Source organism: Myripristis murdjan, chromosome 16, assembly GCF_902150065.1.
Source record: "Myripristis murdjan chromosome 16, fMyrMur1.1, whole genome shotgun sequence".
Lineage (NCBI taxonomy): Eukaryota > Metazoa > Chordata > Actinopteri > Holocentriformes > Holocentridae > Myripristis > Myripristis murdjan.
In genome coordinates, this window is record NC_043995.1 from 20,061,623 (window position 1) to 20,080,149 (window position 18,527).

Genomic DNA, 18,527 nt, shown 5'->3' on the forward strand with positions numbered 1-18,527 from the left:
TGTTCTTTTTTTTTCTGTCACACTATGTTTTGGATCTTCTGGGAAAAACAGACATTCCATTCAAATTTTGTTGTTCAGTAAAATAAATAAACTTTTCAAACCTGTGTCCTTTAAACATGTGTCATACTAACTAATCCACTGCTTGTAGTGTTTGGTTTCCTTTGGCACAGGCCCTATGTTATCGGGATCATCCAGCGGAATAAGCAGAATGCTAAATGTGGCAGGAGAGAAAGGCAGAAGGAATCACCCAGGCCATTATCATTACGTACCTTGCTTAGGGTTTCCAAGATGCCGTCCTGGGACTCCTGAGGCTGTGGCTCTCAAAATGGGGCCCAAAGCATCCCACTAGTGGTTTTATCATTCATTACTTTTTGTCATTTGTGGCATGTAATGAAATACTGATCTACTTACTGCTTTTGGCTTAGTTTGAATTTAGGCCCGGAGTGCAGCAGAGAGAAAATATAGGAATAATTAGTATATTACTATGCAGCTGTCGGAATAAGTCTATTTATTTAAGATCAAACAGAGTCTTTCCGGTATCCTGTTCACTGATGTTTTTGCTGCCATCTGGTTTTGCATGATTTTTTTTTTTTTTAATTAGAGTAACAAGTATATATATCTATATCTATCTATCTATCTATCTATCTATCTATCTATCTATCTATCTATATATCTATATATAGAGATAGATATATATAGATAGATAGATAGATATAGATAGATAGATAGATAGATAGATAGATAGATAGGTAGATATTTCTCTATGATGGCATTGCTTTGGTGATGCTCAGTACCTTATAATGTGAAGAATGTGAAATATCTGGTTGTAACTCCATGTTTTAAAACTCCTTTAAATCTGGCTCAAGTATAGAATATATCAAGGGTTTTTAATTACGGTTTCATAGTGCTCCCACAGTGGTTACCTAAATACAGCGACATGGGAGTCTACACTTCATCACAAACAATACATTTCCTAAGGCGCCGCTCGCCTCCCAGGGACTAATGTGACCCAGCGGGACACGGAGGTCTGCCGGTGAGTGCGCCGCGGGCTGCCCGGGATGAGACGGTCTGCGTGCTGCTGTCCCAAGCTGTGTGCACGGCATCTCGTGGCTCTGGTGCATCCATTTGAGAACCTGGGAGACCCGGTTTGGCGGCGTTTTCTGATATTCCTGAGACTATCTACGCGAAAACGCCGTCCATCTCGGCTACCCTGAGACGCAAAACATGCGCTCCCAATATAGCTAGCTGCTAGCTAGCCGCTCTCATCGGCTACATTTGCAAACATACAGAATGGAAAGCAGCAACGGGTGAGATTTCGTTGTTATTATCTCTAAATGACTTTTGAAATATATCGCCCACGCCTCTTTAAGAGTAGCTAACAAAACACAGCACCATTTGTCCTGCAGTCAGCTACCCTCGGCCATTCATATGCACTATATTTCTCTGGCTACTGCTAGGCTAGCAAGTTAGCCTTCTCTCGTATCATGTCGTCCTCAGTTAACGTTACTTTTAGCCTAAATGTGTTAGCTTTCTCGCTTGTTTATGTGACTCCCTACTAAAGCTCCAGTTAAATTATGGAGAGTAACGTTGAGAGCAATTATTTATGCATCAGCCGAAATGAAGTGGTCATGTTAGGCTGCCATGTAACGAAAACACGACGGTTTGTTTTGCAGAGATGTTATGCTCATTAATTCACAATTCTAGATTGTGTCGATGTACATGTTTACAGTTAGTTTGTGGTCCATCGGAAGCAAATCTGCCCAATTTGCTGTAGTTTATTTTACTACAAGGAGATTACCTGCAGCGCCAGTGTTAGTGGTTTATAAACAAAGGGAGGTTCAGGGGAGAAAGCAGAGGTTCCCAAGTATGAGTCGTATTTATCAGATAGTCTTTAACTTTTCATCACAACCCAGCTCTGCAGCGGTCAGCTCACCTTCCACATAGAGGATGACCTGTTTGGTTTGAATGAAAACTTGCACACTCTTGGGTCATGGTGGCACAGGGTAGACAGTCACTGGGGAAAGTCAAGGAGACAAGTGAGTGCATGAGTGCTTGACAGGAAGGCAAAGGAGGTCAAAACAAACAAACCACATTAGTTTCCTTATTATTCACATAAGAAAGGTGTCAGAGCCTGGTAAAACAGAACCAACAAACAAAGTACCCCGCAGTCCTTTCTCTTAAACCCATCAGTTTAGAGCACCAAAGGAATTTGGATAAACTAAAATTAGATTCAGCTGAATGGTCAGTTGTCAGAAAGTCTTGTTATGGAATGATGTCTTGTTCTCTAAACTCCAGGGGTCTTTGAGGTAAGGGGGAGGCAGGGGGGGACCCCAGAAAAAAGGATAGTATTTTAATTTCACTATTACTTCATTGACTAGACGTTAGCCCACTGAATGTATAACACTGATTATGCACATAGGTTTCACATTGTTTACTGTTAATCTGCCAATCTACAGTATAAACAGTTATGGATTAAATAAATGTTATCAGATGGGCATCCCTGAGACCACATCCATTCAAATATGGGTATTGATTTGGGGGTCTTTGATACCAGAACGGTTGAGGGCCGTTGTTCTATGTCCATCTCACACTTTTCTCACTCTCTCTCATCAGAATGGAGGTAGAGGGCTGGGACTCTGGTCTGGAAGAAGAATTGGGCATTTCTCTGGATGAACTGAGGAAGTGGATCGAGGATGCCGTGGAGAAGAGCGAGATTGTGCAAAAGAGAAAGGCTCAGCTGGCTGAGCTGAAGGAATGGGTGGAGCAGAAGGAGGAGGAGGAGGCGAAGACTGAGTCACTCCTCAACATTGCCAAGGAGTGAGTAGATGCGGGGCCATGTCAAATCTGCTTTAATATATGTGTTTTGTTTTCACCACAAAACAATGTAATCACCACAAAAACATGGCCTCAAAAATGAAGACAGACGTGAATTGACACCTGTTACTGAAATTGTTGGTGTTTAAGGTCAGTCTTCCATTCATTACATCATTACATACAAGTACACGGCTCATGCACAGCCTGGTGGAAGGAGCAGGTCAAATTCAAAACTGTTTGTGTCTCTGCTTATTATTAAGTAAGTATATGAAGCAACAAATCATGTAGGCTATAGCTGAATATGGTGCCCTTGACTCTCAATGCAAATGCTGAATGCACATTGTCATGCGTATCTGTGTGTACTTGCTGACATGCTCTTCAATTTGCTTACAGGCCTTTACCTTTGTTCATGATCGCTCATGACATTTTGGCTTCATTGCAACATAACAAACCCACATTGATTTTCAGACAAACACACTGGCTAGCACACGCGCACACGCACACGTTCACATACACACCCAACATCTATCCAAGTTCAGCTTGGTCTACACATTGCCACAATCTGTTACTATTTAACTTTTCATGATAGAAGCATGATATCTAAACAACCATTAAGTGCAATAACTGTTTTAAAGTTTTCACAGCAGTGTAGTGCAACTCTTATATGATATATAGATTTTATTTTAGAGTTCAGTTTTTGAACACAGATTTTCTTATTCTGTTCTCTCTGCAAAACAGCAAACAGAGAACATGGGTGTCAGCAGAGTGTGTTTGTGCTTGTAGTGTGGGCTAACATGTTTCCTCTTAACTGTTTCTCAGATCTGTGATGGAATGTGAAAAGTTAGTGAAGGCAACCTACCGTGAGAATGGCCTCGTCTACCGCGAGAGCAGTTCGGAAGATGAGGGAGGAGGAGGAGGGGCGTTATCCTCGGAGGTCATTGAGATAGATGATGACGATGATGATGATGTCATTGCTGTCGGTTGTTGTAAGTTTTGCACCTTTTGTTATGAAAGTGGTCACTATTCAAAGTCACTGTGAAAATCAGTAGCTAATTATTTATCCCAATTTCTGTTTTTCTGCAATGCTCTAGTGGTTCCTCCGAAGAAGCCCACCGCTCCTGTCAAGGATGCAGTGGTGAGAACAATACAGTGTTATGTAACGTGTTTTAATATGCTGGTGCATTCCCTCTGTATAATTTGACGGCTGCAGTCACTTTTCAGCATTGATTCTTGTATATTTATCAATGTTTTCTAGAAATACTTGCTGTAGGTAAACAGGTAAATACTGGCAAGTTGGGGTATGTGCTTCTATAATACATGATCCATCAGTGGAAAAGACTGTTTACATGCAAGAGAAATGCAATGCAGTTTACTGATTTCATATATTTGAAGAATCTTGTTATACATAGTACATTATATTTCATGAATCTGGTAACTCATTCTTTCAGGCACTAAAGTCTCTCGGAACCTAATGGCCTTGCGGCATCACCTATTTCCATTTTATCACTGAGGCTACATATAAAATTGTTTCTACCTTCACTCAGAACATCACAGATGCACTGTGCCATAGCTGCAAAGAATTATTGTCACTGGAGCTCAATAACACGCCTGGCACCATCAGATTTTGATTGCTTGAAAACTGCAGTGGGAACTACCAGCTTCATGCAGCATGGCATTCAAAAATGAATCCTAAGCAATCATTAATGTACTGTCAGTGTACCTGGGTGGGTATTAGCATTGTATGGGAAACACTAGATGTTTTTTTTTGTTTTTGTTTTTTTTTTATCCAGGAAAGTCCCACTGAGGTATAATAGCTCTCCTTCAAGGGAATCCTGGTCAAGAAAGCACCAAAAAGCAAAAAAGTGCTGATTGATTTATAATATTAAAGTCCATAACACAGTTCACATCAAGTGGGTCAGGTCTGTCTGAAACAAAATGGGGTTTAAATGGCATTTGTAAGGTTGCCAGAGTTAAGTTATTTACAATGTGTTCCATGCCCAAGGTGCATGAAAGAAAGGCAGTTTCCAAACAATGTCTTGGAAATAAATATATCTGTTTTGGCATAAAGTGAGGGATGAAGCTGCATTCATGTACTGTAAATCACAAAACCATAGTCAAACACAGATAAAAAACAAACAAATACATCTGTAAATGGGAAACATGGTGTAAGTGGGTGTTGATATAGGCACTTTTTGTTGGCCAGTTTAAGGATGCGTCCATGGCTCTTCAGAAGTCCTCCCAGCAAGTGCAGAAGTTGGTCCAAATTGTCAAGACCCCCCATGCTGCTCCACTTCTCAGACCTCCTACACAACCTTCAGCACAGTCAGGTGGACACACACACACACACACAAACACACTAGAAATCTCAAGCAGAATTGTTTGCCCAGACAAAAGTTACACTCCCCTCCAAAAGTATTGGAACAGTGAGGCCAATTCCTTTATTTTTGCTATAAACTGAAAACATTTTGACATCAAAAGATGAATATGAGACAAGAGACCAACATTTCAGCTTTCATTTCCAGGTATTTACATCTGGATCTGATACACAACTTAGAAGATAGCACCATTTGTTTGAACCCACCCATTTTTCATGTGAGCAAAAGTATTGGAACATGTGACTGATAGGCGTGTTTTGTTGCCCAGGGGTGTCCCATTACAGTGATTATTCAAACAATAAATAGCACTGAATGTCTACACTCAGTTTCAGATTTGGGTTTTGCCTGTGCAGACTGCATTTATAGTTAGAGGTGTAGCCAACATGAAAACCAGAGAGCTGTCAATGGGTGAAAAGCAAGCAATTGTGAAGCTGAGAGAGGATGGAAAATCAATCAGAGCCATTGCACAAACATTGGCCATTGCCACTACAACCATTTGGAATGTCCTGAAGAAGAAAGTAACCACTGGTGTACTAAGCAACAGATGTCGAACAGGTAGACCAAGGAAAACAGCAGCAGTTGACGACAGAAACATTGTTAGAGCTGTAAAGAAAGAAATCAGCAACAACTTCCAGATGGCAGGAGTGAGGGTATCACAATCTACTGTTTGCAGAAGACTTCATGAACAAAAGTACAGAGGGTATACCAGAAGATGCCAGCCACTCATTAGCAAGAAGAGTAGGAAGGCCAGGCTGGGATTTGCCAAAAAATACAGAGATGAACCACAAAAATTCTGGGACAAAGTTTTATGGACTGATGAGACAAAGATGAACCTTTACCAAAGTGATGGAAAGGCTAAGGTTTGGATAAAGAAAGGATCTGCTTATGATCCCAAACATATAAGCTCATCTGTGAAACACAGCGGAGGTAATGTCATGGCTTGGGCTTGCATAGCTTCTAAGCAAAATGAAAGGATTTGCAACTAAATATTAAGTCTTCACTTTAATCCATTCTAAGTCTATCTGTTCCAATACTTTTGCTCACCTAAAAATTTGGTGTTCCATTACAAATAATGCTATCTTCTAAGTTGTGTATCAGATCCAGATGTAAATACCTGGAAATGAAAGCTGAAATGTTGGTCTCTTGTCTCATATTCATCTTTTGATGCCAAATGCAAATGTGTTCAGTTTATAGCAAAAATAAAGGAATTGGCCTCACTGTTCCAATACTTTAAGAGGGGAGTGTATGTCTTCATTGCTGTTTCATGCACCATACCTGTGTGAACATGAAATTGATGCTAAAGTTGCTTTTGGTATTTCTTCCTAGGTGGTCAGACGCCTTCAGTGCCTTCAGTGTTTGTGTCCCAGGCTCCAGCCCACACTCCAACCCAGCCAAACCCCGCTCTCAAAGAAGAGGAGCTTAGACTAGACATGACCGTTCTGGGAAAGAAACGCACCAAGACCTGGCACAGAGGCATCATTATAGCCATCAACCCCGTTGGTTTGTTGCCCATGCTTTTGCTTCATTCTGAATCTCTGGGGAGTGACCCAAAGACAGCACCTGGATGTTTCTGTTCTTTACTATTCTGTCCTATCATTTATATGTAATTTTCTCTGTCTCTGTTTAGGAAATGGTACTTACAAGTACAAAGTGAAGTTTGATAAAGGGAAGAGTCTGCTCTCTGGGAATCACGTGGCTTTTGATTATCACCCCACTCTGGAAAGTCTCTATGTGGGGGCTCGTGTGGTCGCCAAGTACAAGGATGGCAACTTGGTGTGGCTCTATGCTGGCATAGTAGCAGAGATGCCCAATAATAAGAATCGGATGAGGTAGGTGTTGGAGGCTGAGGAGCCGTGGAAATAGAGGGTGGAAATGTGCTGATTGACCGGTTCTCATTTAATTTTCTGGTTGTGTGTTTCAGGTTCCTGATCTTCTTTGATGATGGTTATGCCTCTTATGTGACGCTACCTGAGCTCTATCCTGTATGCCGACCACGTAAGAGCCCACCTTGTGCTCTCTATTAGAGCCAGTACATCCCTCTGATAACGCAGCATGCAAATTATTGAACAACAGTGTGTTTTTGTCTAAATGCTTTGGTAACTTTGATGATAGTGATGTCTATCAACGTTTCAGAAAAAGGGCCAATTCATGGTAAAATGATAATGATAAAGGAGAGAGATTCCTTATTTTCACAGTGAGACGCACCTGGGAGGACATAGAGGATGCATCGTGTCGAGACTTCATCGAGGAGTACATCACTGCCTATCCCAGTAGGCCTATGGTGCTCTTGAAGGTTGGCCAGATCATCAAGACAGAGTGGGAGGGCACCTGGTGGAAAAGCAAAGTGGAGGAAGTGGATGGAAGCCTGGTCAAGATCCTCTTCCTGGTATGACTGCCACATGAGAATTATGGTGGGGGCATCACAAGCTTAGAAAGCTGTTGTGGTGCATAACAGGGAAAAAAGGGAAATTAATCTGATATATCCTCAAAGTGTTCAGTGTTCATAACCATCACATCACCAGCATCCATATAAATTCCAGCAAAAACAAATGGGATGCAAATCAATTTATTGCGTCTTTACATCTTCAGTCCTCTGGACAGTTGATTACTGTAGTAAACTGTTGGTGAACGCTCATGATTGTGTGGTGTGTTTAAGGATGACAAGAGGAGTGAGTGGATCTACAGGGGCTCCACCAGGTTGGAGCCTATGTTTAACCTGAAGATGACCACTGCCAGCACCCAGGAGAAGAAGCTGGCTGGCCAGCAGAGGACACGGCCTAACATGGGTAACATACTCACATATGCATGCATGCACACATCAACACATGGATTAGTAATACATACAGTATTAATACCAAGTTTTATCACTTATTCATTCAAGATTTTCCATACCTTGTTTGTCTTTTTTGATGCACCCCTGCATCATTCTAACTTTCTCAGTTTTCAGTCTTAATCTCTCACTCTCCACCTCAACCCACAGGAGCACTGAGAAGTAAGGGCCCTGTGGTTCAGTACACCAGTGAGGGACATGTGGGAGCCTCTCCCACCAAAGCACCTCAGCCCGCACCCACCCAGCCTTCACAGTCCCCGCAGCTTCCCCAGCAGCTTCCCCAGCAGCTTCCCCAGCCCCCACAGCCACCACGTGTCGAGTGAGTAATGCCATAGAATAACTTTGCTGGTTGGTTTACAATCTCAATGATACACTAGAATTTACAGTATTGTTATATATAGATTTTTTATTTGTTCAACATATAACCTAGACACATTATTCATGTTATATAGTAATCATAAATCAGTGACAGATTTTTGATGCAAAGCCCACACAGCTCATCACATAGAGATTACAGTGTATAAAGTTAAGCATGGTGACATGGTGTTCTTCAGTCCTGGTCAGATTAGAGGGGAATACAGTAATTGGATTCAGATTCCAAGATATTTGGGGGAAAATCTCCTCAGCTAAAAGCTCAAGTTCAGTAATAATTTTTCCCTTCAACATGACAGTCCAAAGCACATAGCCAAATTAACTAAGGAATGGCTGAAAAATGTGCTATCAGTTGGAATAGCCTGTATAGTGCCTTAACCTCTATCTTGCAGTAACTCTGCAGTTTGATCAAAAGCAGAGTGAAAATAGGACGGCCCCTTGAAGTCTGAATCACCTTGAACTCCTCTGCAAAGAATATATGGGAGACAATTCCTGAATTTATAGTAGTTAGTAGAGACTTATAACAGACTTAGTACTGTTATCCAAGCAAACTAAGGTTCAAGAAGGATTTTCCATTTTTAATACATTCCATTTCCATTTTTGTGTCTACATTCATTTTTTAGTTACTATATCCAATTTTAAAATGTAAAAAGTTTGGTTTAATGAGTTTTCATTTCAGGCTGTAAGTCATTAAAAATGTATATACTCATTTTGAAAGAATTTAGATTTTTGATATCCACTGTATCTGTTTCTCTCTGTCTCCTTCCTGTCATCCAGTAATAAACATCAAATGGCAAAGAAGAGTACTTCTCCATTTGTCCCAGGAGTTGGAGGAACTCACGCCTCCAAAGTCATGCAGTCCCTTGCCCCCAGTCCAAGCAACCTCTCTAGGTGAGCTTAACAAGTTACTTTAACCCCCTGAACCCCAAACCCGCGGGCGGGATAGAAAGACATGTATTTTTTAAAAAATCGCCAAAATTCAACCGTTTATCATAGCTGGAAGCTTTAAAAACCTATTTTTTCGTCGGAATTTGAATTTTCCGACGGTCCCTGAATGCAACATGTCCGACTACCGTTTAGCGGTAGAAAAAAGGACGAAACTAAGCCTAAAAAAGCGATTTTCATTCGAATCATTTTATTATACATGCTTCATTCAACAATTCGCCAAAAAATAGTCGTTTACTCAATCCAGATCATTCAAAAAACAGAAAATTCTGCGGTCTTCAGCGGATCTGAGACATCTTGATTGATTCAGGTGAGCCCAACAGTCGTGTGACAAAAATTCACTGAATTTCAGTGTGTTGGCAACACTAGTAACATGGAAGGGCATAAGGCAGTAAAAACGCCTAAGTCTATACAGGTTGGAAAAATGTTAATATTTCAGAAAATACATCATGTGAAGCCCTACTTTTTTTTTTTCCTGGATCAGTGACACTTGTGGGCACCTGAAAAAATGTTCTGTACATTTATTCCAGTTTATCTCGATTTTTGTAAAATAAATTATCCAAAAAAATCAGTTTGCCCTTTTTATTTTTTTATTATTTATGGCACTATAACTCTTTCATACTGTGTGAAAGACATTTTTGAATGGCTTCAGGTGATAGCCACAGCTGTGCTGTTTCCATAGAGGTGCAGCACTTGTAATTGCAGTGAAAAACAAGCCCACAGTGAGGGGAGCAGAAAACGCCCCAAAACTGCTTGGGGTTCAGAGGGTTAATGTATCAGAGTAATTGCTAAATGTGAATAATCACTTTGTAAGGAAGGTTATACCAGTGTTAATTTTGTTGACAAAGAATTGTCGTCATACTTTTCATCAACAATGACGAAAACAAGACAATATTAAAAACTAATTTATGATGACAAAAGCTTTGACAAAATCTGTTGACACTTTGGTCAACAAATAAAAACAAGACACAATTGTTAAGGAGGGAGCGGGAGGTTAGATGCACACCTGGGAAGCCAACAGTGCACTTGCTGAATATCAGTAAAAACTGTGTACAGGAATGTGACATCTTTTAACCTGTTAACAGGTTAATAAATGTTTCCTCCAGTAGTATATAATGGCTTTGGAAATTCTAGAGAAACATTTTAATAATGCATCACACTTAAACTAAGCCTATTAAATTTTAAATCTACTGTAGATTTAGTTGACTAGAATCTCTTAATATTTAGTCAGCTAAAACTAGACTAAAACTAAGAACCATTCAGATGACTAAAATGTGACTAAAGCTAAATCAAAATTTGCTGTCAAAATTAACATTGGGTTATACAATCCTGCGCAGACTAAAATCACCATGAAAAGAGCAAAGCAAAACAGTAAAATGTGCAAAGCAAGTCACATTTATTAATGAAATCATGATGCTCTGTTGAAGATAGAACTGAAATCAATTATTGCAATTAGACTCTCTCACCCTATCTTTTTTATCCCTTGTCTGTTGTCCATCAATCAATAGCGGAAGAGCATTTACTCTTCCAACTGGTGCCAGCCCCACTTTCATACCGTCCCAGAAACCGCTGCCAACTCTGGCTCCTGCCCCCGCTCCACTAATGCCGTCTATTGCTAGCGTCCCACATCAGCCCTCCTACCGCGCACCAACAGACCGCATCTTCTACCTGGCACACACTTGTCAGCCTGCCTGTCTGAACCGCATCCGGCCGCTGAAACCAGACATGCACCGAGGAAAGAACCCCCTCCTCACGCCTCTACTGTATGACTTCAGACGCATGACAGGTCGGCGCAAAGTCAACCGCAAGGTAGGCCTCAGCAACAGCATTGCAGCAGCATTGTTGTCGGAATTAAGGAGGGAGGAGCTGATAGGGGATTTTTGATTAGTATGAGGTAACCATACCAACCATAACACCTCTGCAACTCAAGTCAAATGAAGATTTAAAAAAAAAAAAATAGTTTCCCATTTTTATTAATTTCAATAAGCCATATTTTTCCTGGTAGTAGCAATCAAAAAAATTGCTCGTAGGCTAATGCATAGGCAACATGGCTTTTCCAACAAAAGTTTATATTTGGATTCAGAAAGAGTGTAATGCGAAGCATCATATACAGCAGTCCTTTTTTCCCCCCAGGAATGGCATTTATCTGTTTGTTTGCAAATAAACTCTTCAAATATACACCCCATGCCTGTGCCTTTTTTCTCCCCAGATGTCCTTCCATGTGATCTACAAAGCTCCATGTGGACTGTGTCTGCGTAACATGGCGGAGATCCAGCACTACCTTTTCCAGACACGCTGTGATTTTATATTCCTAGAAATGTTCTGTCTGGACCCTTATGTACTAGTGGACCGGCCCTTCCAGCCACAGAGGCCCTTCTATTACATTCCAGACATCACTGGCGGAAAGGAGGATATCCCACTCTCTTGTGTTAATGAGATCGACAATACTCCACCCCCCAAAGTAGCCTACAGTAAGGATGACAAAGAGATGTTTGAACACTTAGGCCTAACTGTTAGATCAGATAGATAGATAAATATGTACATACACACTCTCAAACACCTATCCATCCATCCATCAGTCAGTCTGAGAACGCAATTCAGTTGTCAGAACAGTAGCACTTAAGACTATGGCTGGGCGATATGGACAAAAATCAAATATCACAATATCTTTGACTGTCATACCTTTATCAATATTGTGATGATACTGTAGGGATGATTTTGCACTGTAGTGAAAACAATAGAGTTTTGATAAACAATCATTAGTAATGTGTTGATTGCAGTTAGAGGCAAATAACAGGACAGCTATAAGAGTTTAATTTGTTTCTCAGATTGCATCCTTTTACTGTCATGCAGCCTTCAGAACCAGAAAAGACAAGTTATTCCATATCACAATGTTCCAGTACTCCACAATATTTTGTCTCATATCAGTATATTATCCCGCTCAACTAATGATGCTGTGAACATCATAAAAACTGTTATACATTTAAAATAAAATATTCTGTATTTGTTGCATAGTACAATTACCCAGCCCATGAATATGTTGACTTGTGACACATCAGTTGCTCCCACCTCTCATAAAATCACTATAGAGCCAGTGACTGTTTAATAAGTTAATGACTATGTAATGTTTGTGTCTTTTTTTTTTCATCTTCCCAGGTAAGGAGCGCATCCCGGAGGACGGAGTGTTCATCAACACAAATCTAGACTTTCTGGTTGGGTGTGACTGCACTGACGGCTGTAGAGACAAGTTAGTCGGGACCTTCACTTTTGACCCATCAATTTTCAACTCTCTCCCCAATGGAAATATTATGAAGATATTTCTCTGTGTCTTAATTACAGATCCAAGTGCTCGTGCCACCAGCTGACCCTCCAGGCCACAGGATGTACACCCGGAGGACAGATCAACCAACATGCTGGATATTTACACAAACGTCTCGAGGAATGCCTGCCCACAGGGTCAGACATTTGTGCCCGTGCATCTGTGCAGACACACACACACACACACCAAAGCATGCCTCTCTTTTGGTCTTCTCTACAGGAAGGCTGACCTGCTGTCAGCTCACAAAAGCTAATTACTAATGAACATGACAGCTCATTCTGTTGGTGTCTTGTCTCAGAGGTCATTACCTCTCTCTTTCTCTATTTTATTCCATCTCACTCAGGATCTATGAGTGCAATAAGCAGTGCAAATGCTGTGTTCAGATGTGCACTAACCGACTGGTGCAGCACGGCCTGCAGGTACGTCTCCAGCTCTTCAAGACCCAGAACAAAGGTTGGGGTATCCGCTGTCTGGATGATGTGGCCAAGGGCTCCTTTGTCTGCATATATGCTGGTGAGATAAAAGAAGAAACTTAAAGAATAGTTGGCCAAGGGAAGAGGGGTGCAGAACTCAGTTATACATCATTATTGGTTTATTCATGAGAATTATTTGATTCCAGCACTTACTCCTCTGTCTTTTCCTTCCCTTTACCAGGTAAGATCTTGACAGACGACTTTGCGGACAAGGAAGGTCTCGAGATGGGCGATGAGTACTTTGCTAACCTGGACCACATAGAGAGCGTAGAGAACTTCAAGGAGGGCTATGAAAGTGAGGCCCACTGTTCGGACAGTGAAGGGAGTGGGGTGGACGTGTCCAGGATAAAAATCCAACCCTCCGCCTTAGTTTCGGGCAACCCTGTAGGACGACCACCCAAAAAGGCTGATGGTTCCTATGGCAGGGGCAAAGGTGAGAGAGTAAGGGAGTCCTTACTAGACCTGGTTAAAACCTCAGTTGTGTTCTTAATCTTCTGCATGCTGTTTTATTTCACTGATTTACTCCCTTTCCACCAACAAGAATCAAGTGCTAGTTTGGGGCTGGTGCAACATGTGAACTTTCTAAGAACCAGTTTGCTTTTCCATGGGCTAGAACTGGCTAGAGAGCCACGCCATTATGTCACATATATGTCTTTCCCAGTAACATATTAGAGACACATATTTTCACTGCCGCCGTCGCAGTGCAGCAAGCAAGACGTAACGGGAAACAGTCTCCTCACAGTGGGTACGCTGCAGCAGCAGCAGCCACCAGCAGGGGAGAGCTGTCTGCTGCTCTCCTGTGAGAAAAACACTAGAAAAAGTGTCAAAGGTTGACATAATCTGTCAGCAACTTACAAAAAGAGTTCTACTGTGCTACTGTGGAACCAGACTTTCTGGCTGAGAGCCAGTTCTTTGGCTGTTGAAACACAAAGAACGGGTTTGAAATCAAGCGCTGGCTCCAAACCAGCCCTCAAATAGGCTTGGTGGAAAAGGGGTAATGTAGAGCATCCAAGGCCCTCTTGGTGCTGAACAGAGCTCACATCACCCCCACCACCCACCTCCCTTACCTTGCTGTGTTTTGTTCAGCCCAAAGCCCTGAGTCGTCCAAGGACAGCAATGACGAGGATGACAAGGACTCCAAGAGTGATGATGAAAGCGACAGCTCGGACGACACATTTGTGAAGGACAGTTACTACACTTCCAGTTCTGTTTGGAGGAGTTACACCACACGTGGACAGGCCAAGGGCAACAAAGAGGGTGAGCTGGTAGCTGGTAGCATCTCTGGGGAGTTTAGTAAGAGACTGACTGTCAGTGTTCATTATGCATCTATACTATATGGACAAAAGTATTGGGAGACACCTCTTAATCATTCATTCAGTCTCATTGCCACCGGTGTATAAAATCAAGCATCTAGCCATGCTGTCTGCCTTTACAAACTGGGTCATTCTAAAGAGCTCACTGAATTCCAGCATTGTACTGTAATAGTAATGTAACAGGATGCCGCCATTGCAACAAGTCAGTTTGTGAAATTTCTTGCCTCCTAGAGTTTCCACGATCAACCATAAGTGGTATTATTACAAAGTGGAAGCATTTAGGAACCACAGCAATTCAGCCACCAAGTGGCAGACCACGTAAAGTTACAGAGTGGGGTCGCCGAATGCACATAGTGCGTAAAAGTGGCCAATGCTCTTCTGACTCAGTAACTGCAGAGCTCCAAACCTCCTCTGGCATTAACATCAGCACAAAGACTGTGCGCCGGGAGCTTCATAGCATGGGTTTCCATGGCTGAGCAGCCGCACGCAAGCCTTACATCACCAAGCACAATGCCAAGTGTTAGATGGAGCAGTGTAAAGCACGCTGCCACTCGATTCTGGAGTGGTGGAAATGTGTTCTGTGGAGTGACGAATCATGCTTCTCTATCTGGCGGTCTGATGGACGAGTCTGGGTTTGGTGAATGAATGGGCAAAAATTCCCCCAGACACACTCCAAAATCTTGTAGAAAGCCTTCCCAGATGAGTGGAAGCTTTTACAGCTGCAAAGGGGGAGCCAACTCCATATTAATGCCTGTGGATTTAGAATAGGATGTCATAAAAGCGCCTTTAGGTGTAATGTGTAGGTGACCCAGTGCCTTTGTCCATATAGTGTATCTAAGAGTTAGAGTACGTCTAAGTGTGAGACCTGTTGTGTCTAAACAAGAGACTCGGTTGTGGTATTATGCTGTGGGGGCTGTTAGGAGTACTGAGGAATGTTAAACTGAACTGAATGTCTAAGTTTGGGACTTTAAATATGAGGTGTAATCCAGTGTAACTCAAGAGGCAGTTTGACATTTTGAATTGTTCTGTGTTATCTCTCTCTGCCAATCACATGCCACATCGCAGGGAATCTGTATGGGCATTTCTCCCTTAGCTGTCCTTAAACAGCTACAGTGTTTCTTCTACAGTCATTTTGTGAGTCCAAAGGCACGTTTGGAAGATATATCTGTTTTCTGCCCCTCAACACACTCTTGTCCTTGCTGCACCAGGGAGTCAAGACAGTAAAGATGGATTGAGTGCATCAGCAGATGACCAGAAGCCTCCAGCCATGCCAGAGGAGACAGGGAAGAGCAAAGTGGCTTCCTGGCTTACAAGCCAGGGACTGAAAAAGGTCAATATTGAGCAGAAAAAGCACAAATCAGTGTCAGAGGGAAAGATGACAAGACAAAAATGTTACTGTTTCATAAAATGTGAAATCCCTCCTTTAGAGTCTTGCAAAGTCTCCAATTAACATACTCATTAGTATGCTCATCTGAATCAGGAGATAAATTTAAAAACTGGCTGTAATGTTGGAAGATTTGGTACTATGATGCATTGTACACTAATGGATACTCCTCCACTTCTGTTTTCTGTCATAGGACTCTGGTGAAAGCAAGAGGTATGTTGGGATTGCCAGGGTATGCTAAAACAGATGTGCCCATGCGTTGGGATCAGTAACAGTTCTGCCACACAGATGATGAGCCTTATCATGTAGTTTTATATTGCTGTTGAGTCTTTTTGTGTGTTTTTTTGCAGTCAAATTAAGACAGACACGGTGAAGAAGCAAGAAGTGATGACTCTTTCTGACAGCGACGATGTTCAGACCATAAGCTCGGGATCTGACGACAACAAGGAGAGAGAAAAACTGACGCAGGGTAAGGAGAGGGCAGCGAGTTAGAGGTCGAATTTTAAAAATACTATTTGCTCGAATGCAGAGTGCACTGATCATCCCAAACTGCATTTCACTCTCCTGTTGTGGTTTGTTGGTACCATTCTCGCTCAGGTGTAACTAAAAGGCAGGTAGCAGTGAAGTCCACACGTGGCATCGCCCTCAAATCCAGCCACAGCCTGATGGTGAAGACAGGCACACCTGGAGCCGGGGGAGGGCCGGGGGGTCAGGGAGGGAAGGCAGGGCCACAGGGGCAGCCTGGAGGAGGCGGGGACAATGCTCCCAAAAACACTCGCCAGTTCTTTGATGGTGAAGAGTCCTGCTACATCATCGATGCCAAGTTGGAGGGCAACCTTGGACGCTACCTCAACGTAAGTTGGTTAATGTATCAGTAATTTATTTCCGCTTAGTCATTAATAAGTCCTGAATAAGTATTTGATATCACTGAAACACATTTTCTTTCTGCATTTCTCTTTTTTGTCTGTACTGCAGCATAGCTGTAGCCCTAACCTGTTTGTCCAGAATGTGTTTGTGGACACCCATGACCTGCGCTTCCCCTGGGTGGCATTCTTTGCCAGCAAGTGAGTGTGGAAATAAAGCTTAAATTGTTACAACAGATTATGGTCATTTTGACAGTCTTTGCTCAAACCCAGCATCACGTTAGGGGCTGGTTTTGTCTCCTCAGGTAGCTGACAGGTGTCAGCAATTACTTATTCCCCTATATTCTACTGTAAACTATGGTTGGGCAATATATCTGTATATCAATATCATGATATGAGCCTAGATACATCTGGGATTTTGGATGTCTTAATATCATGATATTGCATGAGTGTTGTCTTTTCCTGGTTTTAAATGTGTTACGCTAAACGGATGCAGTTTTCTGAATTTATTGCTCTATTATCATAATTTATCCAAAATATAATGTAAATTATTTTATAAAAGTACCAGTGGTCATCCCTACAGTATCATCACAATGTTGATATCGAGATATTTGGTCAAAAATATGATATTTGATTCTGTGATATTGCACAGCCCTATTGTAAAAAGGTGTTAGTCCTGGTTGTAGAAATAAAACCACTTATTTGTCTCAATAACATGAAGACAAATTATTTGATTGGCACCAAAACATTTGAGAAACTCTGCTGCACTATTTCTACCAAAAATGCTTGTGATTTTAATAAACCCTAACCAACTTATCCCGCCAATAAATTATCTTTGCTTCTGTAGTAGCAGTTTGAGCTGTCAGTCTAGCAAGGCACGGGCCAAAATTAAATCATGGCTGACTGTTAACACGTTCCTCCACACATCCGCCTGCTTTGTGTGTTTGTGCAGGCGTATCCGGGCCGGCACTGAGCTGACCTGGGACTACAATTACGAGGTGGGCAGTGTGGAGGGCAAGGAGCTGCTGTGCTGCTGTGGATCCACTGAATGCAGAGGAAGACTACTTTGATCAACCTAAATGTACTGAAGTACTGTCGCACTATGCCATCTCCTCTCATTGCTGCTCCATCAGGATGCTGCAGAGGAGAGGAGAAAATAGAGACGTGTTTAACGCTGTTTTTAATTGTGAAAAAATACAGTCTTGTCACCTTGTCCTTTCTCTGCTAAGGGCGGAGATTATGACAAAACCTTCATTTGCCACAGCAGTTTCCTTTTTTTTTCTTTTTTTTTTTCAAATGGTTCCTTGTAGTCTCTAGAGGGAGCCCTTTCAACACTGTAATCTTTAAGAAAAAAAGAGAAGTACTCCTTTTTTTTTTTTACTTGAAATGTGAATTCATTTCTGTTATTTTGTTGAGGTTTTTTATATATATATATTCCTGTGTTTCCATTCAGTGCTCTTACATCTTAATAAAATCTAATTTTTCCTCCGTGAGCAATGCCTTGTGCTGCTGCCGTTTGTTTGTGAAGCAATCTTGGCCATGAAGACAATCCTAGACATAACAAGACCTAATTTCATGGCTGACAATGGCAAATTACATTGTTGAACAGTTAATGATGTGAGATGAATGATGAAGCTTTATAATGAAATAGAGCCAAGACTCCACAGGAGTGTTACTTTACTGTGGAACAGTGATTGTACAGGGAGAAGACATACAAAATGTAACATCTATAATATCTGGGATAAAAGTACATATAATGTTCAACATCAGCATTACACCTCCTAATCCATTTCCTAATTATACTGATATCATTTAGCACTGAAATTTTGAGTACTGTAG

At 41.7% G+C, this 18,527-nt stretch overlaps 1 protein-coding gene across 1 annotated transcript; it reads left to right on the forward strand.

Annotated features, from left to right (window-relative positions):
• The first annotated feature begins 1,125 nt into the window (after window positions 1-1,125).
• Window positions 1,126-18,181, forward strand: setdb1b (SET domain bifurcated histone lysine methyltransferase 1b). Its single transcript, XM_030071735.1, has 25 exons — window positions 1,126-1,307; window positions 2,614-2,817; window positions 3,634-3,800; window positions 3,906-3,949; window positions 5,018-5,141; window positions 6,516-6,689; window positions 6,817-7,018; window positions 7,111-7,184; window positions 7,385-7,575; window positions 7,846-7,975; window positions 8,170-8,338; window positions 9,169-9,282; window positions 10,845-11,145; window positions 11,546-11,807; window positions 12,493-12,583; window positions 12,676-12,792; window positions 12,999-13,168; window positions 13,310-13,561; window positions 14,215-14,385; window positions 15,650-15,771; window positions 16,019-16,038; window positions 16,176-16,294; window positions 16,423-16,679; window positions 16,801-16,889; window positions 17,641-18,181. Exons 1-25 carry the CDS (start codon window positions 1,291-1,293, stop codon window positions 17,756-17,758), a joined length of 3,699 nt encoding a protein of 1,232 aa, XP_029927595.1. The 5' UTR covers window positions 1,126-1,290; the 3' UTR covers window positions 17,759-18,181.
• Window positions 18,182-18,527: the final 346 nt, after the last annotated feature.